This window comes from Galleria mellonella, unplaced genomic scaffold (assembly GCF_026898425.1).
Source record: "Galleria mellonella isolate WM207_F2 unplaced genomic scaffold, CSIRO_AGI_GalMel_v1 utg184, whole genome shotgun sequence".
NCBI classification, from domain to species: Eukaryota; Metazoa; Arthropoda; class Insecta; order Lepidoptera; family Pyralidae; genus Galleria; species Galleria mellonella.
The window spans coordinates 5354835-5382608 of record NW_026442025.1 but is presented as its reverse complement, the minus strand read 5'-3'; the positions used below and the strand labels follow the sequence as shown (position 1 = coordinate 5382608).

Below are 27774 nucleotides of genomic sequence, written 5' to 3'. Positions count from 1 at the left end.
CGCTACTCTAAAATGGTTTACATTTTCAGTGAAATATTTTAGACCAACCTTTTCAATTCAAGGGTCAAGACACTTTACGATTTTTATAAATAATCTTTTATAAATCTGTATACGAAACATCCTTTTATTTTTTTTATATATATAAGGGATAGATATGCCTTTAAATCCCTGATGGGGACAGACATAATTAGTTGTTGACTATTATCGTTGAGGTGAACGTAACACTCGACGTGTTCAACGTGGCAGAGGGCGAGTCGACCGCCATCGCTTGAATTAATTTGGTATATTAATGGTATTTTCTGTCTCAGTCACATTACAAAAAGAAATATCTGGTACGAAAGGCAGACTTAATGCTATATAGCATTCTCTCCCAGTTAACCTTTGGCAAAACATAAATGTAATTATGCGGTGAAAAATTGAAAAACGTGGAAAGAGATTGTTAGTAATGGGGGTTTAACAGCTCCATTGCTAGCAATACATCCTTTTAGATCGACCTCCACGCGGTTCCTACTGAAAACCATCCTGGTTAATTCCTGTGAAATACAATGGGTCAAATGACCTGCTTTCATCGTCATTTATCAACCCTCACTGGTGCCCCACAAGCGTATACTGATAGCTCAGGCGGGGTTAACATTCCACTATTACTCATTAAAATAGTAATACAATAAAGTGCCTAATAACAGTCACAATTATCTTGCTAATATATCCTAATAAAATTGTAGCTGGACAGTGTCTGTACGAGTATATAGAAGATATAAAAAAAAAAGATAAGGAATTTTAGTTGAAGCAATAAGAGCCAAAATAATAATTTATAGAAAATTTTGTCTATCTTGTTGTTTTTCTGTCTGTACGTTTATATGTTCCGGTATAGCGTAAAAATAACCTGCACCAAATTAAATCCGGTTATCCTTGGTATGTCCCTGAAAGTTTATCTTAAAAACTGGTGTTTGTTTTATTTTGATACGCTATCTACAAGTAATCTATTTCAATTATTTCTCTACTCACGTAGATTTTATCTACGTGTACAAAATAACGGATAAAAGGTAGTTTGAAATAATAGTTTAATATGACAGTTGATTTTGTTTAAATTCAATTTAAAAAGGTACGTGAGTTATTAATGCGAATAATTGGTTTAAGTGTGTCCCTTAAGCAAATTATTCTCCAGTAATAATAGAACACTTCTGCGTTTAATTAAAACTTTGATAAGAGTCAAATCAATATATTGCAGCGAAGGATCACAACGATTTATTTTATTTAGATTTTCGCATATTAAATGGATTGCCATACTAAAAAGGTTGGGAAGTGATGTTTTAAGAGCGGAATTAATTGACTTTTTTTTGCTTTTATGAAGGGGTTGACTTTTTGTATATGTGTTTTTTTTATTCGCTATATCCCATCGCTTTGAATGAATATAAAAATAGTCTATAGGTTACTCTATGGTAAGATTTGCAAGTGATTAAATTTTATTAATATCCATTTTTTTTTTCTTATACAACTTAGAATGGCAAACAAGCTGACGCTCGCCTGATGGAAAGTGGTAACCGTCGCCTATAGACATGAGCAGTATCATGGACATAACAGAGTATACTGTTTCGCCCATGATATCTCCTATGCGTTGCCATTCCTGAGGACTTAGGTGTTATACCTCTGTACCCTGTAAATTTATGTCATATCCCATCCTTCAAACCAAAACACAGCCATGCAAACACAACTGCTTCACGGTAGAAACACGAATGAGACAGAGGTACCCAAGCATTCAGCCATTTATACGTTATTTAATAATAAACATCGAATTCTCTATAAACATTCACATTTATAATATATTTATTTATTTAATTTATTATACACACTAATTATACATATACATTAGTAGGATTTAGTTGCATTTTATTATGACACTTAAAATGGCAAATAAGCTGTCGGCCCACTTGTTGAAAGGGGTAATAGACATGAACAACACCATGAATGTTACAGAATGCACTATTATGCCCATGGCACTGGTCAATCGTTGTTATTCCTGAGAACTAAGATTTTTTTTAAGGATGATAATAGAATTGTAACCCCGCTTGCGCTAACGGTATACGGTGACCGGGCTCTAGTAAGGGATGATAGGTGACAATGAAAATACAGGACAGTTGGTGATGAATGCACCTGAAATTCAGCACGATGGTTTACAGAGGAGGCCGCGTGGAGGTCGACCTGACAGACTATATTGCTAGCACTGATAGTTTGCATTACTAACAATCTCTCCCACGCGGACTAAGATGTTATGTCTCCGTACTCTGTAATTTAACTGCCATATTCCAATTCATATTCTCTTAAATCCAAAATAAAGCCATTAACAGCAGTCGCTTCACTGCAAAATTACGAGTGGGACAGAAGTACCCATGCTGACGACTTTTGTACAAAGTCTTCCTCTGGTATTAATTGAATAATTTGTGTTTTTTTTTATACCACTGAGGTGGCAAACAAGCATACGGCCCACCTGATGGTAAACGGTTACCGTAGCCTATGAACGCCTGCAATACCAGAGGAATTACGCGCGTTGCCGACCCTGAAGAAACTTGTGTACTTATAAACACAAAAATACGATTGAATTAAAGATTTTTTTACAAGTAGTATATAAATATAGCGTCTTAATACCTTTAGCGAGCTTTCACCTCAGTTTATTTGCGTTGACTTACGAGTACGTTGATATTAACTTAAGTGGGCTGTGCCAATGGCAATATTCTTTATTGTCACACAGGAGAAGTGTCATCATATAATAATAGCTGTATAGGTTGTTTATTTACGTAAGGTGAGGTGCCTCCAAAATGGCTGAGTAATTAAATACGTTTTGATTAATTATATTTTTACTAGCTAATAACTTCAACCTGCATTGTTTGTGAAGTCCAATCTTACAAACTGAAATGAACTAGTCCCTCTTAACCAGTTTTGTTGATAGACAGTACGTTAATTAAGTATTGTAATATTTTCAAAATGGCCGTCACCACAAGATGGCGGGCGGTGCATGTATTATCAATCTTGTTAATATGGTTGTCAAATAAAAAAGTTAGTATATGTAACGATAAGTTAAATGTATTCATTTTTAAATGATCGCAATCATAAGATGACGGATTAGATTATAAATGCTTGTTTTTAAAAATGTTTTTAAACAAACATGTTTTTTTGTTTATTGTTATCGTTATCACTTTTTATGACGATCGTGTAAATGTATCTCAGTTAAAAGTGTGAGATACGGCAAGGAAATTAAGTTAAGCTTTTAATGATGTTTTAGGAGGGACGCTGATGCCCATCCCTCGATCGTTGCATTTTCTTAGTCGCTTCTTACGACACCTATGGATAAGAAGGGGTGGCCCATTTTACACTGGGACCACATAGCGGACGCCACATTGCGATCTGTGATATATAGTATTATACTGTTAATACCTATAGGCGTTGGTTATTTTATCTTAATCGAGACTGTTTCGTTCGCAAATGAAATGTCAATCAAATCCATTCAATCGTTTAACATATACTTAATAACAAACCTTCATATTATACATCAAAAATAATGTTTGTGGTCTCATTATACATATATCCAAAAAACATTGCCCTTTTCTCGTCACTCGGTTAAAAAAGGTTTCAATATCTTTTTTAATGGGAAAAACCATATATTAAGAAGATATACTGGCATTCTCTTTCTACGGAGAAAACGCAATTACGCTTTACATTTATAATGTTAGCAGGGTTGCCAGATTGTAAGCGAATTTCATGGAAATTACTCAAATAGTCACCGGGTTGGCTGTGCCACAGATAATTTAATACCTACTATAATTGGGCTCAAACTTCATTTACATCGGAAAGACCTCCATTATTATCTATTATTATCTATATTTCCTTCAAGTTTTCTTTTCAGAAACAGAGTAAGGAAAAGTTTAATTTCTAATAAGTTTTCTTCAAAATACATATAATAGTGATGGTTATACTTGACTTTAGTTAGAGTTCTCAGAAAGAAAATTAACTTTTTGTCTTAAAATTCAGTTAAAGTTAACCATGTTAATATCAAACTAGTATTAATACTTTTATTATCATACTAGCGACCCGCCCCGGCTTCACACGTTTTTTTGTATATATAATAATACCCATGTTCTTTGCTGATAATGTAGCTTTCTATAGGTGAAAGTATTTTTAAAATCGGTTAAGTAGTTTTTAAAATAATAATAATTGCCACGCTCGGCAAGCAGGTTGGTACCACTGTTTATACATATATATATATATATATATATATATATATATATATATATATATATATATATATATATATATATATATATATATATATATATACTCTGTTATGTCATAGTACTGCTCATCTCTACAGCTCATCTCAGGCGACGGTTACCACTTTTCGTCAAGTGGGCCGTCAGCTTGTTTGCCATAAAAAATATTTCAAGAAGACTGCCCATCCCTCTATCATTAAATTCCCTTAGTCGCGTCCTACGACATTCGGGGGAAAGAAACGGCTGGCCCATACTATGCTGGGACTACACGGCTAGTTAGTGTTTAAGATTATCTATTAGAAATAAACAAATCAACAAACAAAAAGTGAACTCTTTTACTTTTTTTTTAATTGAGATAAAATTCTAATAGTCTTTATTCTCTTTGTAACAGTTACTCGCTACATACTCGTGTCTACTACACTTCAGATCGGGATTTATTTTTTTATTTTATTTTATCTTTATTTGGTCTCCCAGCAATTGTTACACTGATAAGATTTAATATTAAAATTACTATCTATTTAAACTTAGTGTACAATCATTTTAAAGGAAACACAAATTTATCCTGTAAACTATAATATAATAGTTACTGTCCCTGACTGCTTTGTACTAACCTCTCATCATTAAGAGGAGGATATAGCGTTTATTGACAATCGTGACAGAGTAATTTTGGCCGAAGGGTGTCGCTTTCCGAGATTTCCTTCCGGGGACGGCTTGTATACCTAACACCGCTCGCCACTCATCTTAGACACAATAGTGATGTATTGAAACAACAGATTTAAAGGTATTTATTATTATATAACACATATAATAATAAATACCTTTAAATTTTAGATTATATAGATAGAGTGTCCATACCAAATGCTTCACGAAAAGCGGGTCAACTTTTTCATACAATTTTGCGTTATGAGTGTTTCCATTATAACTTCTATATTTGTTTTGTTTAATAAATTTTGCAATTTTTTATAGCGTAAAAACTCTTATTTTTTTATTGAATAATTAAATATACTCATTAGTGTTTCCCTTGTGTATACCAATAGCGCAGGCGGAACTTCCATTGCATTTTAACCCATTAGTCAAAATTAATATATAAATTAAGTATATAAATATTTATTCATCTTTATTCGAATATATTTGTTTACAAGTTTTGTAAATCATCACTTTTTTATGATTCTACTGCTGTGTTCAGAATGTTGTAATCTGCTGAGAAGAATTATCAAGAAACTTAAATTATAATAACTTTTCAATTTGTTTATGTATAAAATAATTTTACATTTGTATAGATTCTGTGTTTATAATTAGCATTTAGTTCTATTTTCATATATTATTCAATGTGAAATAAACAAGTAAACACGACCAGCAGCCGTTCACGGGCATGATAAATGAGCTAGCCATCATTGCGCTCAACCATATTTGAAGGAGCTCAATGACCCGATCCACCATGCCGCCACCAGTCTGGACCTTATAGTGAGCATGAATTGCTTCAACTTATTTGCTTACAACCTATATACAACATACAATCTACATAAATACAATATTTATGTGAGAATGAAAGTAACCATCCATGATTGTCATTTCATCATCATCATCATATCAGAGCATCATCATAGCTGAGCTTCCCTTTTGGAAGATATATATATATATATATATATGATGTAAATAAAATTATATATTATAATGATTAAATTGATAAAGGTAGAGGGAGCGAAAGAGGTCTGTTTGAATAGGAACATATGGTGTTCCATTGTTTTTGTCTATTATTGTATGGGAGATAAGCATGACACATACTAGTATATGTATGCTGCAGGCATTTTACATGGATTTAGTTTATAATTTGTTAGAAATTCGCCTCACTCACGATTATTATATATACATCTCCCTTCTGTGAAAGTTATCTAAGTGACTTTGCAACCCTTATCAAAATCCTTTGGATGGTTTAAACGAAGTAAACTGAGAAACAAACAGGCACCGGCAACGCCTTTCTTCTAAATAATTTATCGATTATTTAATATGTGTTCACCTGACGTTAGCCTAAAATATTTATATGTATATAGGTCAATATTCTTATCAAAATATTAGGTGCCTAAAATAAATAGCCTTCTATTATTACTATTATAAGGGCTGTTGACGTATACGTTTCCTCTCCCTGCCACCCTTTTATAAGTAGACAGAGATAATAAGGTTTCAGTTGATAGTTTCACCTGATAGGGTTTTGTTGTTTTGATGGGTGAAAATGGTATGGTAACCCCGCCTGCGCTAACGGGATACGCTGGCAGGGCACCAATGAAGGGTGATAGATGAGAATGAAAACAGGCCAGTTAGCCCATCATGATGAATTCATCAGGAATTAACCATGTTAGTTTCCAGGGAGAACCGCGAGGAGGTCGACCTGGTTGGGTGTATTGCTAGCAATGGGATTCTCAGTCTCCATTACTAACAATCCCTTTCCCCCACCTGATGGGGTGTCCCTTATCACTGGCCAGAAATTGTGGGAAGCCAGGCATTGCATTTCCATTTCAACAAATAACATGTTTTTTCTTAAATTATACAGTATATATTATTGACAATGTAAAAGAGAGAAAACGTAATAACATATACGTTGGAACAAGACAGAAAAACAGATACACTCTTCACAATATAAGCTCGAAGCTGATTTAGTGGGATTAAACAAATTATAATTATTTTTACGTCTTAAATCAGAATTAGTTATAAAAAATGTAATTAGAGGATAACAAAATTTCATATTTTTTTTATATTTTTTTATAATTATGCTTTAAATATTTATCTCTTAAAACACAATAATATACGAGTAGAACAATGAAACATTTTTTGTACAAAAATTGGTAGACAAAAATATCTAATTTAATCCAAATACTGTTCTGAACATCTGCGAATCGAAATTAAAATTATCTGCTATTTTTATTCAATCGACTTTAAAAAGAACGAGATTACCATTTTGTTTTTTTTTTGTTACCTCATAATCTCATCAGTCGTAAACCGATAATTTTTTTTATCTCAAAGAATCTACTTGCAGATTGGCCCCATAGAAATGTTATCAAAATCGGTCCCCAAGTTTAGTTATTAAATCAAAGTAACCGATTTTGCCATAACTGAAGTAATTTTTTTGTAAAACACAATCGTAATTATTGCAACTTCATTTCTATATAAATTAAGATCTGTCACGTGCACACATTTACAAAACACGCACACTAGTGTAACTATTTTCTTGCCTCGTTTTATGATTGTACTGCCAGTCTATTAGTACGTAGTATGTTATATTACATCTATGGTTTGTGTTTTACAATGAATATAAATTCGAAATTCCAGAAAGTGCCAACAATTAACACCACCAATACGAATTATCTTAAATTTTATTATATATAAATCCCGTATCACGATGTTCGCTCACGTTAATCTCCAAAACCGTTCAACTGATTTTAATGAAATTTTGTAAACGTGTATTGTTTGTTCAAATTGAGAGCCAGGATTAGTTAGTAAAGAGTAAAACAACATTTGCCAGTTCAATATATATATATATATATATATATATATATATATATATATATATATATATATATATATATATATATATATAATTGTCACCTATAGACTTGAATAGTACCATGGCCATAAAGACTATTGTGTCGCCGATGATACTCTTCATGCGTTACCATTTTTAAGAACTAAGGTTTTATGCCACTGTGCCCTGTAATTTTATTGCTATATCCTAACCTTTAAACTAAAACACACCCTGCAATCAACTTTTTATGATAAAAACACGAATGGAGCAGAAGTACTTCAGCAAACGACTTTTGTACGAAGTGTCCCTCTGGTAAAATTTATCTTAAAGTCTTATATATCTTATTCTAAACCGCATTTCACATTTGGATTGTTTGTGATAATTCTTGTTCTGTGTTTTTATTTTCGCTGGCATTGTTACATACATACATACATATCTGTCACGCCTGTCTCCCATTAGGGTAGGCAGAAACAATGGAACGCCAAATGCTTCGATTCAAACAAACCTCTTTCGCTTCTTCCACATTCATCAATCTTGTCATACACGCTCGTCGGTTACGGGTACTTTTAATTTGGCCCTTCTTCAGCACGTCGCCTATTTGGTCGACATACGTCCGTCTAGGGCGGCCCCTACCGACATCTCCATTCATTCTTGCTCGATAAATCTCTTTCGTAATTCTTCTTTCATCCATCCTCTCCAAATGACCAAACCAACGCAACATTCCTTTTTCGATTTTTGTCACTACATCGTCTTTCAGTCCACACTCCTCTCTAATCACACTGTTTCTTACTCTATCATTGTTCTGTATTTTATTAACGTTTTCATTCCGCGATGCTATTTAAAATAATTCCATTATACGATAATATATTTTACATAAACGTAACATAATCAGGATTAGGATGAGAGGCTTAAGTACATCGTAAATTCGTAGCGTATTACATAAAATTTGTGATGTGAATATTGTATATAAAGCTGACATAATAGATAATACCATAGGAAAAGTATTATAATAATATTAATTACTAATATATAAAATATTGTTAGCACATCTTTGATCTACAGGCCTAGTGGAATATAGACCTTAGATTATATAGATAGAGCATTGAGTATCAAAAACGAATCAACTTTTGTCAGCTAATTGTTAAATTAACTGACTCGTTTTTTATCAGTTTTCTATATACTTACGCACATAATGTATCTTGATGTATCTATATTTAAATTTTAATAAATAAAATTAGTGTTTTTAAGATGCATAAATTATAAAACAAAATAAATGTAGAAATTGTATGAAAAAGTTGACCAGCTTTTCTTGAAGCATTTGTATGAAGACACTCTATCTATATAATCTAAGACTCAGAGACTACAAAGACTGTGTGTTCGAATCCGGCTGATCCCAAAAACCGCATCAATTTAAATATACAATAAAATCCTTGTAGGCTACCACCCTCTTTCAAACCTACATAGTTGTAGAAAAGTAAATAGTGACGTTCTTGACAATCTTCTTGTCTTAGCAATTTTACCGAACTATATTTTGTATCGCGACATATTTTATCTGGATTTATTTACTGTAAATATTATTCATTATACAGTCTCGTACCAAATCTTTCTTTCTTTCACTCCTTCTGAATCTACATATATAAATATCATCAAGCCCACATCTGCACCTCCACATCCTTAATGATCTGCGGTCTCTCCTGGTATCGTGATCAATTCTTGGTAAAATTATTATCATGAGCCTGACTAGACTTCATTCTCATATGTCATTCTCTATGGTGTCCGTCCAGTGTATATGGATAATAAAGGCGGAGTTACCATTCCATTTCCATCGTTTAAAACTTCCCAGAAGAAACATCGTAAACAAACCAAATTACTCGTAATCCTACTGATCTCGTTAAATTCACCCCCTACTACGTCAGTCTCTAATATACTCGGCGAAAATTGGGTATGTCAATCAGTCAGTAATTTATTTGCATAAACATAGAAAAAGTTTAAAAATTAGGTTTTGTATTTTATATACGAATAAAATATTATATTTTACCGTCAATGGATATGTGTACAAATAATATTAAGTCGGACTAATATAATAAAATTGAATCTAGACGAATGTCTATACATAGGAGATATTAAAAAAAATATGTAAGGGATTTTAATAAGAGCAAAAGTAGTAATGGTAATCTTATCTTATTTTTTTCGCATATGGGGTCACCTAAGCCGATGCATGTTAACCCATACGGATCTTTTGTGCTTCCCCCTGCCTTATACCATCATTTCATAGATCCTATGTGTTACTCTAACGATATCCCGCAGTTTAAAATATCTGTAGTCCCCTGGTTCTGGATAAGCCGTTCCCAGTAGACTCATACACATTGCCAACTTGCCAACGAATTGCAGTTGCACATCAAGTGTTCCATGCACAGTGTGTCCGAAGATAGACTCAACTTTTGTAGTATATGCCTTATTGGCATATATTGGTGGTTAATCTTTGAGTATTAGCAGTCACGATATGTCATGATAGCGGAATTAAACAAAATAATCCCAATCAAATAGCCATTGATATGGACTTCCGCAAGATAATACTGAGTTCAGTTAAATATTTTCAAATAGTTTGTATTATATCAATGTAAAATAGTCTATTCTGTCTTCATAAAAAAAAAGAATCAGACTGCGCTGAAGTAAATAAAAAGGCGCTATCGAATGGTTCGTCGTAAAAGGATCGACGCTCGTAAGATCTTTCTGTTTTTTCATTTTTCTTTTTCTATTTTCCCTTTTTCTTTTGTTAGGAACTAAAATTACTAGGAATATTAAGAAGTAGTCACGTTACGTTATCTTTTTTTTGTGATAATTAGCATTTCGTTTGCGAATTGTTCGCGCAGTATTTGCTGTTATAAGAAATCATTTGATGTAGACTGTGCATTATTTGTCAGTGAATACAAATGTAATTTTAATACAATATATTTTATGTGTATATAGAAAAAATATGCACTTACCTATTTTAAGTTTTAAGCCTTACCTTTAAGCTTTAAGCTTTAAGCTTTATTACCAGACTTTGTGCATTATACAGGATAATAATTTTTATCAAAAACAGATCAAACGAAACCAAGTTTTGGGCCATCTTTGGCTTCTACATCTTTGGCCATCTTCCGTCTTTATTATCATATCACCTCAGTGGTCCCATTGACCCTATTTTCACTTGTAAATTTACTTAAATATGCCAAATTTTGAATGGAAAAACTTACATACTAACGCCAATCAAATAGATGCTCGTGATGAAAACACTATTGTATTACAAACATCTCTCTCTTAGAAATCGCTTAAAAAAATATGTTATATGGTAGCTTAGGTCGCACGCGAAACGTTTTTCTTCAGTTCCCGAGAAAATTATATAGAAAGCTATTCTCAGTATCTCTGTACAAGTATTTCCAGGCTAATAATTATAACACATTCGTTGATATATGTAATTTTAGTATGTATGTATATCAATAATTAGTAGTACCGCATTCGAGTATTCTGACACTTCCCTATGGTTGACTGGGAGATATTGCTTTTAGCATTAAGTCCGCCATGTACACATATTTGTACTAGTGAATAAATAAATAAAAATAATTATAACAGTAAAATTACAAGGTACGGAGGCGTAACACCATAGCTCTCAGGAATAGCTATGCACGAGGTGTATCATGAATTTCACAGAATGCACTGCGATCTCCATGGGACTGTTATTGTCTATAGGCGACGATTACCACTTTCCATCAGGTAGACTGTTTGTTTGCCATTCCATTCTAAATATCTAAATATATTTACATATACATTCATTTACTCATTATTCTTTGTTATTTTTTATAAATTATACAATGCTAATTATAAGTAATTCCGTATGACCCCGGCATAGAATAGATTACCCTTATGACACCTGCGGAAAGGAAATTTCACGCGGGTATCGCAAGAGGCGACAAAGGGAACTTAATGAAGGATGGGTACCAGCATCCCTCAGCGTCGCCACTATTCGCAAACCCACCTTTATGTGGGAGGTTCATATACAGCAGTGAACAGGTAACGGCTGATATGATAACGATGGTTTAAAATAATAATATAGGTATATTACAGATTTATTACATTAATACCCTCAACGTGGGGTCTACATTGTGAGTACAGGTAATAAAATAAACTATATCAAATACAGCAACGAATAAATGATTTAATGAAAACTCTATTGTTCCTTTCAATGAATGGTACAGATTATAGAGATTAACAATATGTACACAAAGAAAATCCTCTCGTTCGACGAAATCTCTTATCTTCAAAATCCCTTTTCACTTGTGTATGCGCTATAGTGGATACTTTGCCGTCCATGGTGATAGATTGTAGATATCTCTTCTCATACCTATGTGTGAGAGTAAAACGCTAAGTATTTTTAGGAGTAGACATGAAAAGCATCTTTTATTTTTATGAACATATATTTATTTATTTGTATGTTTAAGTATGTGCGTGCGTGCGTGCGTGCGAGCGTGCGTGCGTGGGTGCGTGCGAACGTGCGTGCGTGCGTACATGCGTACGTGTGCGTGTGCGTATGCGTGTGCGTGTGTGCGTATGTGTGTATGTATACCATTAAATATGATATACTTGGTTATATATCAACTTAAGTTTGTCTGGTTCTTTTTTATTTTGTTTGAAAATTGTTACAATATTCTATATCATCATTGTATTCGGTTTTCTGGAAGAAAACTCTTTTAGAGTTAAGCTCGTCTTTGTACATTTGGTTACCTCTATCATTTATACTTTTAGTGTATACAATAAAGTATTAAAATGAAAAATGTATAATCAATTAAATAAACTTAATTATATAAAAGTAAGTAAAAAAAAACAATAGGCGGCCTTAATAAATATATGTCTCGTAAGTTATTCTCTTTTACGTTTTAATTTTTTTGTAATACGCAAGCAAGTTGGTTAAACAGTGATATATTCTTCGAAAGAATAAATAGAACAGATTGTTACCGGCCAGTACTTACAATATTATTAATGGCCAGTACGTGAACATAATATACTACAATTAGTAGTTTTTTCGTGTAATACTATTTTACGTGACGAGAAATATGTGATGTATTTAATTCCAGAACTAAATTAGTTCATTGTTTACGATAACTAAATACATACTTAACTCTATCGTAGTACTACTTAATTCTATATTGAATATAAATGTAGGTTCGTGATCATATTAGGAAATACGTCCATGTTCGTAATATAAGGTACGTTTAATAACGTAATTCCTTGAAACTAGTTAGTTAGTATTCATTAGTAGGATCTCAACTATTAATGAATACTAACTAACTAGAAAATAACCCATTAACAGAAACTCTGGGACAGAGACTGATATAAGTCACAAGTCCGACCTCGTTTGGAGTACTGTTCTCACTTGTGGACGGGAGATCCTGAATGCCAATTTAGTCATCTCGATTTGGTCTAGAGGCCTCTTAAGAGAATTGTGGACGATTCCACTTTAATAGGCGGTGTCGAGCCCCTTAATTACGTACATATATTTATAATTTATGTAAATATTTATTTTAATTTCTGTTTTGCACTACTACTGCCCACCCGCTACTTCCTATGCCACTGTGTTAGGTTGACTGGAAGAAATCTCTTTTAGAGATAAGTTCGGCTTTGCTAACATTGTTATTAACTTATTGTTGTTACTGTATGTTTTAGTGCAATATATATATATATATATATATATATATATATATATATATATATATATATATATATATATATATATATATATATATATATATATATATATATATATATATATATATATATGGAACACAGCACGATGGTTTCCAGGGGGTACCACGTGGAGATCGACCGGACAAGCAATGGGGCTGGTAGTCCAAATTAAATCAAATTAAATTATTAATGTGAAATTAAATTTGTTACCTCTTGGCATATTACTGGCAGCCAAATTTTAATGAAATCTGGTACAAGCATAATGTCTGAGATGAAAAAGGACAGGCTATTTATTATTCCGCTCAAACAACTCATTCTGGTTATACGAAGTCGTGGGATAGAAGTAGTAATGCATATGTTATCTACATATTTTTTCTTGCGGCATCAATACAAAAACTAATTCATATCTCTAAGATGATACTAAAGGCTCTTTATAAACCATAATAATAATAAAATTTCCAAAGTTAACTATGAAATTAAAAGCATAGTGGTCTGGAAAAATAAATATGAACGCATTTTTATTCATAAATATTAGTATTAAATACTTAGCAATTCACTGAAAAATTGCAAATTGTTATAAAAATATTATTAAAATATTTAAATGATATTACAATAAATTAATAGAGTGATTGAAAATTTCGCCCGCTTCAAACATTTTACAATTACTAAGTAATTTATTGGAATATGATTTTAATAATTTAATAATATCCAATATGAATACTGTATAAAGGGACTGCAATGATTTGCTTGTCATTTATCAGTTTTTTCTCTACCAATTGTTCTCTCAATTAGTAAAAGTATGATTTAAAAAATCATTTTTTTCTGTAATATTACGAGTAGTTTGAAGTTCAATAGCAATTTTCTCAATAAAGAAAGGATTTTCGATTAAAAAAATAACCCCGCCATCGGTGGGAGCAGGTCTAAATACACGATTTACATACACAAATATACGATTTACATATTTTAATATTTTTTCTATCTTCCTTTCGATTCTCGACCGATTTGAACAGAGAGTCGTTGCGGGCATCCAATGACCCGTTCTCAATGGAATAAATAGCTCATGTGTCAATTCGTATAGGGTAATATCAAAGCCATAAGTAAAACTAAAAATATATCCATGAACATAATATATTAGAGCATTAATTTTCGTAACAAACAACTTGATCCGTCCATAACAGCGTGGGAGACTCTATTTTTTTATTGTTTTTCGACTTATGTTTGTAGTAACAGCCGACTATAGCCTTCCCCATAAATTCCCTTAGTCGCCTCTTACAACACTTATGGGAAAGGAAGTGGTGGCCTATTCTATGCTCGGGCCTACACGGCTACGACTAACCCATGTTTATTTTGGTTAAAATGTTCAATTTCCTTAGTGTTGCGGCCTCTTTGACTGATTTTTTCGCTGGCCGCTAAGACATTCGACAGACAAAACTAACTGCTTTTGATAAGACAAATGTCTACGACAAAGATCGAAGGACGATATAAGAAGATGGACATCACTTTCAAACAAGGAATTTGGTTTTATTTTAATGCATTAGACATCCAAATTCCGACCTTCCGATCTTTGAAGCGACCCTCCTCGCTACGACCTTTCACTTGGTGAAATATTCTCTTAAAAGTATACTAACGATTTCAATTTGACCCTATATATTATTTTACGATATTGTCGTGTAGACCCGACATAGAATGGGCCACCCTTAACTTTTCTGTGTCGTAAGAGGCAACAAAGGGAGCTTATCATGAAGGGGTGGGCAGCAGCGTCTCTCTTAATACACCACTACCATTCAAATGGATTGTCATCAAATCCTAACTGCGATTGCCAACCTGCCTGCTAAACGTGGCAACTACTAGTAAAATCCCCCAAAGTCTACATATGAGCAGTAAACAATTAACGGCTGATATGATTATTGTTCTACGAAATTTACATTAATTTTATTTTAAATTTATATTTTGCAGTAGTTATGTGAGGTCTAAAACCGTCTCTGATGTTCTCATCACCGTATCAGATTTTTTTTTTATACAACTTAGAGTGACAAACAAGCTGACGGCCCACCTGATGGAAAGTGGTAACCGTCGCCTATAGACATAAGCAGTACCATGGACAACAGAGTATACTGTTTCGCCCATGAAACCCCCTATGCGTTGCCATTACTGAGGACTCAGGTGTTATTCCTCTGTACCCAGTAAATTCACGCTATATCCCACCCTTTTAACCGAAACACAGCCATGCAAACACAACTGCTTCACGGTTGAAACACGAATGGGACAGAGGTACCCAAACAATCGACTTTTGTACAAAGTCTCCCTCTGGTAAAATTGTTTTTGACTAATTCACATTACGACATTAATAATAAAATCTATTCACATAATAAAGCCACGTATCACGTCCGTGTACACTTTTTTTTTTTTTTTTATACAACATAGAATGGCAAACAAGCTGACGGCCCACCTGATGGAAAGTGGTAACCGTCGCCTATAGACATGAGCAGTACCATGGACATAACAGAGTATACTGTTTCGCTCATGATACCCCCCATGCGTTGCCATTCCTGAGGACTCAGGTGTTATTCCTCTGTACCCAGTAAATTCACGCCATATCCCACCCTTCAAACCGAAACACAGCCATGCAAACACTACTGCTTCACGGTTGAAACACGAATGGGACAGAGGTACCCAAGCAATCGACTTTTGTACAAAGTCTCCCTCTGGTAAACGCATACCATCTACATATTAGTTATTAGCAGTTTTATATTATAATTCTACATCAATATCATCTTTTATTTATTTACTGTTTTGCCTTTTTCCTCGCTATTTTGTACACGTGTATTTCAGAAGTAGGAAAATTAATCCACTTTTAGATGGAGTGTCAAGATATAACAAATACCTTTCCTTAAATTAAATTTTCAGAGATATCTAGCCGACATAAAAAAAGTCTATCGCTTCCTTTCCCGTGGGTGTCGTAAGAGGTGACTAAGGGAGCTTATGGTGGAGGAATAGGCAGCAGCGTACCTTTTCAAACATCACCAAAAACCAAACTGCGGTTGCCAACTCGCCTGCCAAGTATAACAACTACTGGTAAAACCCCCCTTATAGGGGAGACTATGTTCAGTATTGGACAGTTAATGGGTGTTACAACATACATATTTCATGTCAACGGACGCTAGAGATGTCAAATGTCTTTTCCCAATTCAATACAATTTCATTTATTTTTACACAAGCACGAACCTGTGTCGATTTCATTACGTTTCAATTTGCTTTCTCCAAAATTTCATGAACAGACATTTTGTTTAATCAAAATTGCAGAAAAAAATTGGCAACGCTGTTCGTGTACCGTGCATATGGTAATATTAGCATATACGTATAAAATATTATAATACAAACGTAAGATTCTAAGACTGCGGATGTCTAATTTTCCTTAGATAAATACCCATTAAGTTCGAAGAGATCCTCTATCAATAAAACGGGAGAAACTTGATAATAATTGCAGTTAACGTTATTATTCACTGTTTGTGTTGCAACTTCTTGATGAAACTTTATTATATCGAATGTATCATGTTACTGTGCTCGGCGGTTTCGTCCTCCATATTCCAACAGTCGTATCTTGATGTTGTATAAACTATTAACTTCTCTCAAGTAATATTCTATCAAATTCAATAAGAGTTTTTGAAATACAACTGGTACAGTAGTGCCAGAGATTAGCGTGTTTGCGTTAACTTTTTCGCATTAGTATATTAGTATATTAGTTATGTTCATTTGTCGGACTTAACACCGGGCGGTGTTCTCTGTCAGTCAACCATTGGGCATATCCTGCTAATAAATGTGGAAGTATATATATATATATATATATATATATATATATATATATATATATATATATATATAGTGCCCCACCTACCCTTTGTTTTTCTTTTTCAATGTCCTCTATCCAAAGGTTGTCTGGAAGAGATTGCTTAGCGATAAGGCCGCCTTTTGTATCATTTCTCATTACAGTTAAATGTATTTACTATTCTATAAATGTTGCAATAAAGCGTAAATATATAAATAACAAATAAATTTATTTCAGATTCCGGTAACATATCCTTGGAGTCGGCTTTCTGCGCGCTCATGGCTCCGTCCCCACTATTGGAACTCAGCAGCATATTTTTCTTCTTCGTGCCTGGTGTTCTCATACTTTGTCTGTATGTAAGGATGGGGCTACATATACGGTAATAACAGTAATACTAAGTATAATAAAATTAATAAATATCAATTGGGGGAAAGGGATTGTTAGTAATAAGGTTTAAAATCCCTATTAGCACTACATCCTGTCAGGTCGAACTCCACGCATTTCTGCGTGGAAACAATCGTGGTTTATTTTTGTTGAATCATCACGATGGACCAACTGACCTGCTTTCATCCTTAAAAATATTACTACAGATGGAGCTGTTACATCCCCATTACTATCCCTTTCTCCCTAATAAGGTATATTGCTAGCACTGGGGCTGTTACATCCCCATTAAAAATATGTCCTTACTCCCTAATAAAGGGATTGTTAGTAATGGAGACTAAGAATCCTATTGCTAGTAATATACCTAACTAGGTCGACCTCCACGCGGTTTCACCTAGAACCTATCATGGTTAATTCCTGTTGAATTCATCATGATGGGCTATCTGGCCTATTTTCATACTCATCAATCACCCATCACTGGTGCCCCGCCAGCGTATACCGATAGCACAGGCGGAGCTGCCATTCTATTTTCATCTATCAAATAAAATACTCCCTTATAGGGTATATTGCTAGCAATGGGGTTATTACACCCTTATTACTAACAATCCCTTGTCCCTGGTAGGGTATATTGCTAGTAATCAGTCTGTTATAGCCCTATTACTAACAATTCTTTTCCCACCATATAATTACGTTGTCAATTCAACTATGAACAACAGAATAATACAATAGTTTTTAGAATTTTTTGTCTCTATGTTTGCATCATGAAAAAACTACCGCACTAAATTGGATATGGTTTACAGTTAATTATAGTAATTCTGAAGGTTTATATTAGAATTTGGTATACGTTTTATCTTCATACCTAGAAGTAGTGGACTTCATTGGTTTTTCAATTTCTGAAACTATGCGCACGAAGTAGCGGGCAAACACCTAGTTTTATTATATAATAGAATAGAATAGAAATCATTTATTCAAATAAACTTACATTGAAGCACTTTTGAAAAGTCATTACATTTTTTTTAATTTACCGCTTAATATTTATTTATTATAATTATTTTTATATTTATTATATAATTATAATTATTCAGCTACCTAAATTTATGTAAATGAATTATTGATTGGATTAATTTTCTTTCCTACTACGTCTCCTTTTTCATATAAAACGTGATTTGTATTTAAACCTCAAATTTTATGAGAATTGATAATTTTTATTTCCTCACTAGCTTTTGCCCGTAACTTAGTACGCGCGGATTCTGGAAGTGAGTAACCACGCATGATGGCATTTCTATATGGCATGTCAAGATAAAACATATACCAGATTTTAAACCTTGAGAAAACAATTCAAGAATACATTTGTGAAAAAGTGCAATAGACACCAAATGGAATGTGATTTTCACGTGATTCTGAAACAAAAAATGCAAAATAGAATAAACGTAATCTTTATTGAAATAGACTTGTTTTCAAGCTCTTTTAAATAGTATTTTTTTATGACTTTACTGCTACAGATTACAGACAAATAGAGACGGACAAAAATCCCAAAAAATATTGTTTTGGCTTCTATTGAACTTATTATCATTTTTCTTAAAGATTTTCTATATACAGATATTGTCTAGTCCACAGTAATTTACAGTTTTATTAAAATTCTTTATCTTCAAGCTCTTTTTTTTCATAAAATGGGTCACCAGCTTTGTGACCCGTTTCCAAATATCAAGCATTTAAAATAACAATAAAAGAGTAATTTGATATCTTAATGATCAATTATAAAGCAAACGAAAGCAATTTACAACGAAAATTGCTGTTAATAGTGCCTCTCAAATATTTAGGAATAAAAGAATTGGGTACATTTTCTCCTTTTTATTTATTTTAACTTTTATTCTCCTATGTCGTATTTCACGACTTTTATCGTCTAAATTAAAATAAAAAGAATGCTGATAATTTACGATATGATCTAGCTATATACTAAATTGTATTGAACTCCATTCAGCTGTTATGTTTATATTTATGTATTTATTTATTTAAGATAAACATACGGCTTTAAAATAAACACATAAAACTATTACATAAATAATACACCAACCAATAAAATTTGGCCGAACGATTTTAACAGGTGAAAACGGAATCGTAATATGCTGACAGGGACCAGTCCAGTGACCAGTGAGGAATGATAGATGGGGATGAGGTAAGTCAGTTGGCCTATGGTCAACCAGAAAGGGTCAGTTAGATCCTATTTACCTCAGTCCGTAAGTAGCTAATAAAGTAACGACTTAAAAAATAATAATAAATATAATATTTTAGGACAACACGAGTAAGCAAGAAAAGCAAGCTGGGATTACTGAACGGGCAAGTACACGGCGAGACGAGACAAGCGAAGTCAAGGAAAACCATCATACGCATGTTGGGTGAGTGGTTCAATAACCTTTCTAGGATCCCAAAGGGATCGGCCACTTGTAAGTCATGAATAATATGTGATTGGCTTTTAGTAGTTTTCGTTTTTCAAGCAGAAAAAATGTGATACGTAAACATTTAGCAAGCAAAATATATTATAATTGAAGGTTGCGTACCACAGAAAAAATCAACTTCAGTTCTGACTAAACCGATTATTTTGATCTAAAAACTAAAATACTGAGCTGACTTTGATAAAATTTCTATGCAACTAATCTATAAGTATATCCTTTCACGTAAAAAAATAATTTTCCAAATCAGTTTAGAACTGACATAGTAATGAGGTAACAAACAAAAAAAAAATACAACCGATTTGAGAATCTAATTTTTGAAGTCGTTTGAAAATATTATAGTTAATTTTATGCGTTGTCTTTCCTGAGGACTAAGGTTTTATACCTCTGTACCCTGTAATTGTCAAATTCCACCCTTCAAACCGAAACACAGCCACGCAGACAATTGCTTCACAACAGAAACACGAATGGGACAGAGGTACTCAAGCAGACGATTTGTATAAAGTCTCCCTCTAGCATATATGTAAAAGATATTTGGCATGGAAAGGATATATGCTTTTATCTTGCACAATAGGGACCAGTATATATTGCCAAGTACAGAGTCCCAACGTAATCGCTAGCACTACTAATATTATTATGAATATGAAACATTCTGGAAGTGTTTCCATATTGGTTACTCAGACGTCTTCAACGGCTGAATAAATCTGAATGTACATAGATAATTTCCTAGAATGTCCTAGTTCAACGTGTAGATACTTTTATATCGAGGGTACAGTTCCTTCCGAGCAGTGTTGCTAACTGTAATCAGTATTTATTATATTATAAGCCGGTTTATAAAAGTTTGAAGTGATTGAACTCGGGATCTTGTTAAGGCAAAACTACGTGGCTACTACTACACTATTGAGGTCGTCACCGGTATTAAGGGGATAAGGCAGTAACATTACAGGGTGTAGAGGCAATCTTAGTCTTCTAAAATGGCAATACTTCAGGAGTAGTGTGGGTGTTACAATGCATTCTAGGTATGATGTCTAGGGGTGCATTCCATGCTGTTCATGTCTATAAGCATTGATTATAATTTTCCATCAAGTAGGCCGTCAGCTTATTTCCATTTTCGAGTTGCATAAAAATATATTGTTGCAATATTTTTTTAAATTAAAATTGTGTACCATATTTCGGTACATATATCAGTATATCGGGATTTGCCCAAAAAATCGACCAATAGATTTATTTTGATAGATTTTATGTCTAAAAAAAATTTATAAATAAGAACCACTTTCGGTCTAGTAATGAGCTGAGTCAAGCTGAGTCAAGTACTCAATATTTTCAAGTATGTACCTACGGCACTCGAATTCTATTCATCTATTCGTCATAAATTTTTCTATTTATTTTTTAGCATTTTATTAATATTTATTCAGAAAAATAAATTAAAAGGTAGGTACTTGTACGAGTCCTAGGTTTCTATTCTTTTTTTAATGAATACTAAAATATTAAAACATAAAAACCGTCTCGGCACATCACTTCAGATAAAATTGTCTAATGTATGCAAATTCGTTACAGGAATAAAAGAGGGTTTATTCAATATAAAAAGCTTTCTTATTTTTTTAGTAGTGAACTATAGATAAAGGGATAATCTTTGGGGATAATTTATTTTTCCCTATGCCTGAAGTTCAAGCATAGGGAATTCAGGCATACGAGTATTAAGGCCCTGAACATACGAGTTATCCAATCAATCCCAAAATGGTGTATGCGTACGTCTAAATAACTAGTGTAGGTATTACTTATTTTATGTCTTATAGGTAGTTCCATACCTGTTTCTTTTCCATATGTGCCGTTATATATTTTAAATACACAAACAACAGATATGTAGGTACTATTTACCTGACTATTACCTGTTATAAGTCTTTAACTTTAACATCGAATTAAGTCTCGATTGTGTATTTAAAATGTGTATGTGTAAACAACGCGAGAGTTTAAACTTAACTATATGTACCTTAGATATAAAGTGTGGACAGATATTAGTAATCGACTATATAGATAATAGTATTATCTAAAAGACACTGTCACTTACAATCTGTTATACCTATTATATTATTTATAAGTTCATACTTATTTATAGTATATTCAAAGTGTATTATTGTGTTTTCTAAACCTTAAATTAGCTTTAGCTTTTCGAAATATATATATAATACTTAGCACTTATCGTGGCTAGTACTATCTCACGGATCTCTTATATTAATGAAATTAACAGTGATATGAAAAATACATCCAGTATTTTTCATATCACTCTCTTAAACTCCTCCAATTTGCTCAATCAATTCTACTCCCCATTCTAGATTATGCCGACGTCAGTTTCATAGATTTAACCGAGGAGTTGCTAAATAAACTTGAGCGTTTACAAAATTTAACAATTAGATTTTTTTTATTCTGTTTACGATCATATCTTTGAATATAGCGCTCGTTTAAAGTGGCTCTGTAATATCCTTAATGATTCCAATTCTCCTGTCTGCCTTCATTCCTAATTCCAATTGTTACCCCTTCCCTCCAGACCTAGACGCCTTTGCCTAAACCAGTCCATTGCCATCTGTAAACTAATTTATATGCTATACTGCACTGCTGTGGAATAAACTTACCATGCACATTCAAAATAGGCCCTCTATCGCTTCAAGAGAAGTTTAAAATCGCATTACCTTTCTACTTGTTTGATTATTACTACTATTATTGATTATAAGATTGTCATAATTGTTCTTATTTATTTATTTTTTACTTAATATTTAATTTATATTTATTCTTTATTTTCTTTTTTATACCACAAAAGCGGAAAACATGCACTTAGCCCGTCTGATGGTAAATGGTTTATTTATTAACCCATTTAATACACCAACGGTACATGTATAATACATTATAAAACATATTATATAAAATTAGACCTAATATAAATACCTATACAAGGCGAACACAACATTTAGAGTTTAAATGCTAACTTACTTTTACTGCTAACAATTATCAAGACAAAAGCAAACATCCAATAAATGTGCATTACATGGTTACTGTAGCGTATAGACGCCTGCAACACTAGCGGTGTCACGTGTGTTGCCGACCCTGAAGAAACCTTAATATACTCTTTTTGAAAAACTCTATACTGTAGTCTCTAGAGTAAACCTCGGCAGAGAGCTCATTCCACAGCCAGAGCGTTTGCGGGAGAAAATTTCTTTGAAATCACACTGTACGTGACCATTTAAGTTCAAGCGTATGAGGATAAATTCCCTGTCGATGGCGAGTTATACGATGATATATGGTTGCAGGCATCATTTCGAAAAATTCTACAGAACATAATCCGATATACAAGTGGTAAAACATACGAAGGGAGGCAAAATCTACTACGTGTGAACCTGGGGTTATTACTTAATTAATTATTCGTTTGTTTCTTTTTTATTAAGTTCTATTGAAACTGAACATAAAAATTATAATATTTACATATTATTATTAATATCATTTGATCATAAGGCATCGTTATAATCTTATTGAGAGTGTTCCTTAAGTTCCGTTATTTTTAAATCTCGCAGTCTCTAAAAATTGGAATTATTTTTCACCCTTGTAAACTTTTTATATCTCCGAATGAAATAAGCATAGTAGTATAATAAGAATTCCTTAAAAATATTTATATTATACCCACCGTATCACGCTGCTTCGCCTATGAATTAATACATAAATTATTCTGTGTTGAAAGATGAAACTAACCTATCCGTTAACCAAATTTTATTCAAATTCATTCAGTCGTTTTTGTGAGAAAGAGTAACAAACATCCATCCATCTAATCTTAAACACTTTCATATTAATAGCATTTTAACAATATTACGATAATTTAAACCGTCTGCGAAACTTACTATTTTCAACCGTCTTTAAAAAGAAGGAGGTTCTTAAATCGGTTGTATTTTTTTTTTATATTTGTTGCTAGCGACCTGATAAAGTTTATCCTATCAAGTCGAACTTCACGCGGTTCCCTCTGGAAACCCGTGATTATTGCATTCGTTACGACGGGCCAACTGACTTTCTTCATCATAGTTCATCTATCATGCCTTATTAGTGCCTCACCCGTGTATACTGGTAACCTGGTAACGCAAGCGATATACAATTCCACTATCACCAATTTAAAAAAAAATATTTTTATTTCTGTATGTGCACTGGCAACCCGTCCCGTCTACGCACGGGTGCAGAAACAATGTGGTGTCAGATTAATAATATTACTATTGTATCCATCTTAACAGCTTTGCAAACTACACACGATTTGTATAATTTATTTAAACGTAACAATAATTACGAAACATTATCTGTAAAAAATGCATGTATAAAATGCCATCGTTGACTTTTTTGTTGTCATAATAACGAGGAACAATTTCATTAGACGACTTTATTTTTTCTTTTCCGATATCTTGTACAATTATCGTCATATTTCAACGAATTAACGTGAACCAAGATTAAAATATACGTACTATCCTTCCTCTTGAATCACTCTATCTAGTGATGAAAACCGCATTAGAATCCATTACTTAGTTGAAAGATCTAAACGTACAGATGGCGGTAAACGACTTTGTTATATACTGTGTCGAGATATCATGGTTCACAAAAAATTCACAAAAAAATCTTGTAGTCAATCGGTGCGCGTGTTTACAATTGATGTCGCTGATTTTATACGAAAAAATATTTAGGTAGCTGTTTAAAAATAATTTTTTTCGTCGATATGAAAGTCAATTAAACTCAAATATAGGAAGCCGTGACTTTGTAAAAGTGTGATATTGCTTTGAGTCCAATAAACGCTTTATCTATCTCCAGAAAAATAAGAAAATATAAAACGAAAGCGGTGAAGGTCATGAAAAATGGCTGCAAAAGATATTACATTTTTGTCGCAAAACAATATTCAGAAGGTAGTAAATCTTTTCTTTTAGATTTCTTCAATTCTATATTCATTCTATAAGAATCAAAGTCAAAATATTTCACATGTGTACGTGGTACTATGTGATAATATACTTTTTCTTATATCTTTTATTAAGTCACATATAAATAATTATAATATTTTTCATTATAACTTTTTTTATTAATATAACATGGAAATGCAAATAAGCTGACTGCTCGCTTAATGAAAAATTTTAACCATCGTCTATAGACATGAACAATAGCGTGAATATTTAAAAAACCTTTATGACGCCCGTACCGGTACGTATTGTTGTACTTATGCTTTGCCATTGCTGAAGAATTACCACAAACGAGGCAACCATTTTTTTCGAAGTGGTCCATAAACGTATGACTTTGGTCGGTTTTGGTTTATCCTTGAAGACCCAGACAGTTTACTGCTGCTTAGAATCTGGATCTAACCATATTATATCCTTGGTTGAATCGCAACAGAGTTTTGCGACACCAACTAACACGGGCTTTTTTTGGTTGTCGCTAAGCAAATGTGATATCCAACGAGAGATCAACATTCTTACGCCAAATTCTTCGTGCAGGATTTTTTGGACAGTGATCCCTGAAATGCCATCGCTGCCGCACGGCTTCGATATTCTCTTGCGTCATGGTGATTTTTGGACTACCTTCACGTGACTTGTCACTGAGGCTAGAGTGCCCACGTTGAAATTCTAAATACCAGCGTTCTACAGTCCTAAGACATGGTGCTGCATCACTGAACACAGAAGTGATCTCCTCAAAGCACTCAAGTCGCGTTAATCCCCTTTGAAAGTTGTAGAAAATTATCGCACGCAAATTTTCCCTAGATATTTCCATTTTTACAACCGACTTGTTACCTTTGAATAGACAATACAATAAAACTATTCGACCAATCTGAAAACATTCTTTTGTTTTCGAATTCTAAATTCAAAAAGATGAAATGCCGTATTTTTTTAATAATCGCGAGAGGTTGGCAATTGACACGACTTAAAAGGCAACCCTCGTACAAAAAGTGAGTGTGTGTTATATATATATATATATATATATATATATATATATATATATATATATATATATATATATATATATATATATATATATATATATATATATATATATATATATATATATATATATATATATACTCATTTTTTGTACAGCTAAAGATATATATATATATATATATATATATATATATATATATATATATATATCTTTAGCTGTACAATTTTTTCTTTCGAAGATTTTATGGTTTTCTTTTAGCTTCCCAAAAGTTGACTGTAAAAGATCCTTCTATGGAATAATATCGTCATTATACATCGAATCCTTTTAATATAAAATATGTACAAAAAATATCTTATAATACAACACGAAACTATTGTCCTTGTATTGCCTCAAACATTTAAAGCAATAAATACGTTACTTATACTAAATCTATTATAAATAATATTTAAACTTATACAGCTTAGTTGTACAAACTGATCGGTATCGTGTAATACTTTACGTGATAGATGTCGTAAGAGGAGACTTAAGGGAAAAAGCTTAATACATTAGCGCCGGGGGGAACAGAGTGTTAATTATAGGGTCCACGAGTCCATTGCTAGCAATATAACCATTCAGGTTGATATCTACTTTGTTCCCTCGGTAACTATCATGATCAACTGACCAGTTTTCATTTTCACCTATCACTGGAGCTCCGCCAGCGTATACCGATAACGTAGGCAGAGTCATTCTATTTCCAATCTATTAACAATACCCTAGCGTCAAAAAAAAACTCGAAATAAAAAGTAAAAGAGGAAGACTTTGTACAAAAATCGTCTATTTGGGTACCTTTGTCCCACTTATGTTTCTGACGTGAAGTAGCTATACTTGCATAGCTGTGCGTTTCAGTTTGAAAGGTGGAATATAGCAGTAAATTACGGGAGCATAACATCATAGTCCTCAGTCTTGTTTGTCACTAATAACTCCTCCCGCGACGTTTATGGAATGTAATAATTAGGATTATCGTTTTTGGAATCAGTGCTTATATCATATTTTCCATAATCTGTCAAATACTCACATAATACGAGGTTACGATACTTTCGGTTGTAGCTGTCTGTTTTGAAACAACTTGGTATGACAAGAAATCATTCGACCAACCTGATGGTAAATTATAAACGATACCTATAGACACGAACAGCACAACGACTCTACAGACATGATTATGACCTCTATGGTATACGTATTCATACGTTGCCATTTTAGAGGTTTAAGATGTTACATCTTTGTACCGGATAATTCCAAACCGAAATATTATACAACCACGCTTACATGACTGTGTTTCTCGTGTGCAGTTACTCTAAGCAGACGACTTTTGTACAAAGTTTCTCTCTACTAAGGCTTTTGCATACATAAATTAACATAAATGTCGGTACTGTGAGACCGAGTGCTTTGAGTACCTTCTAACAGATACTATGTATAATTAACTATATCTCTAAAATGCCATGTGACGATGTTCATTCGCGTTTATCTCTGAAACCGCTCAACCGATTTTAATGCAATTTTTTAAACATGTGTTAGCTACAACTTAAGAAACAAAATAATTTTATCCAGATAAGAAAAATTGACCCGACAGGTGGCGGTTAGGGCCTAAAGAAACGTTTATCGAGACAGAAAGTATATATTTTTCCCTTCATAATA

General features: G+C 33.0%; 1 protein-coding gene across 1 annotated transcript in view; it reads left to right on the top strand.

The window, feature by feature from the left end:
* LOC113517755 (neuropeptides capa receptor-like) overlaps window positions 1–27774 on the top strand; it is a 174515-nt gene that overhangs the window by 80079 nt on the left and 66662 nt on the right. Inside the window, exons 4-5 of the mRNA XM_052893839.1 lie at window positions 17564–17705; window positions 20000–20103. Coding sequence (XP_052749799.1) covers window positions 17564–17705; window positions 20000–20103 — 246 coding nt within the window. The remainder of the gene's footprint in view (window positions 1–17563; window positions 17706–19999; window positions 20104–27774) is intronic.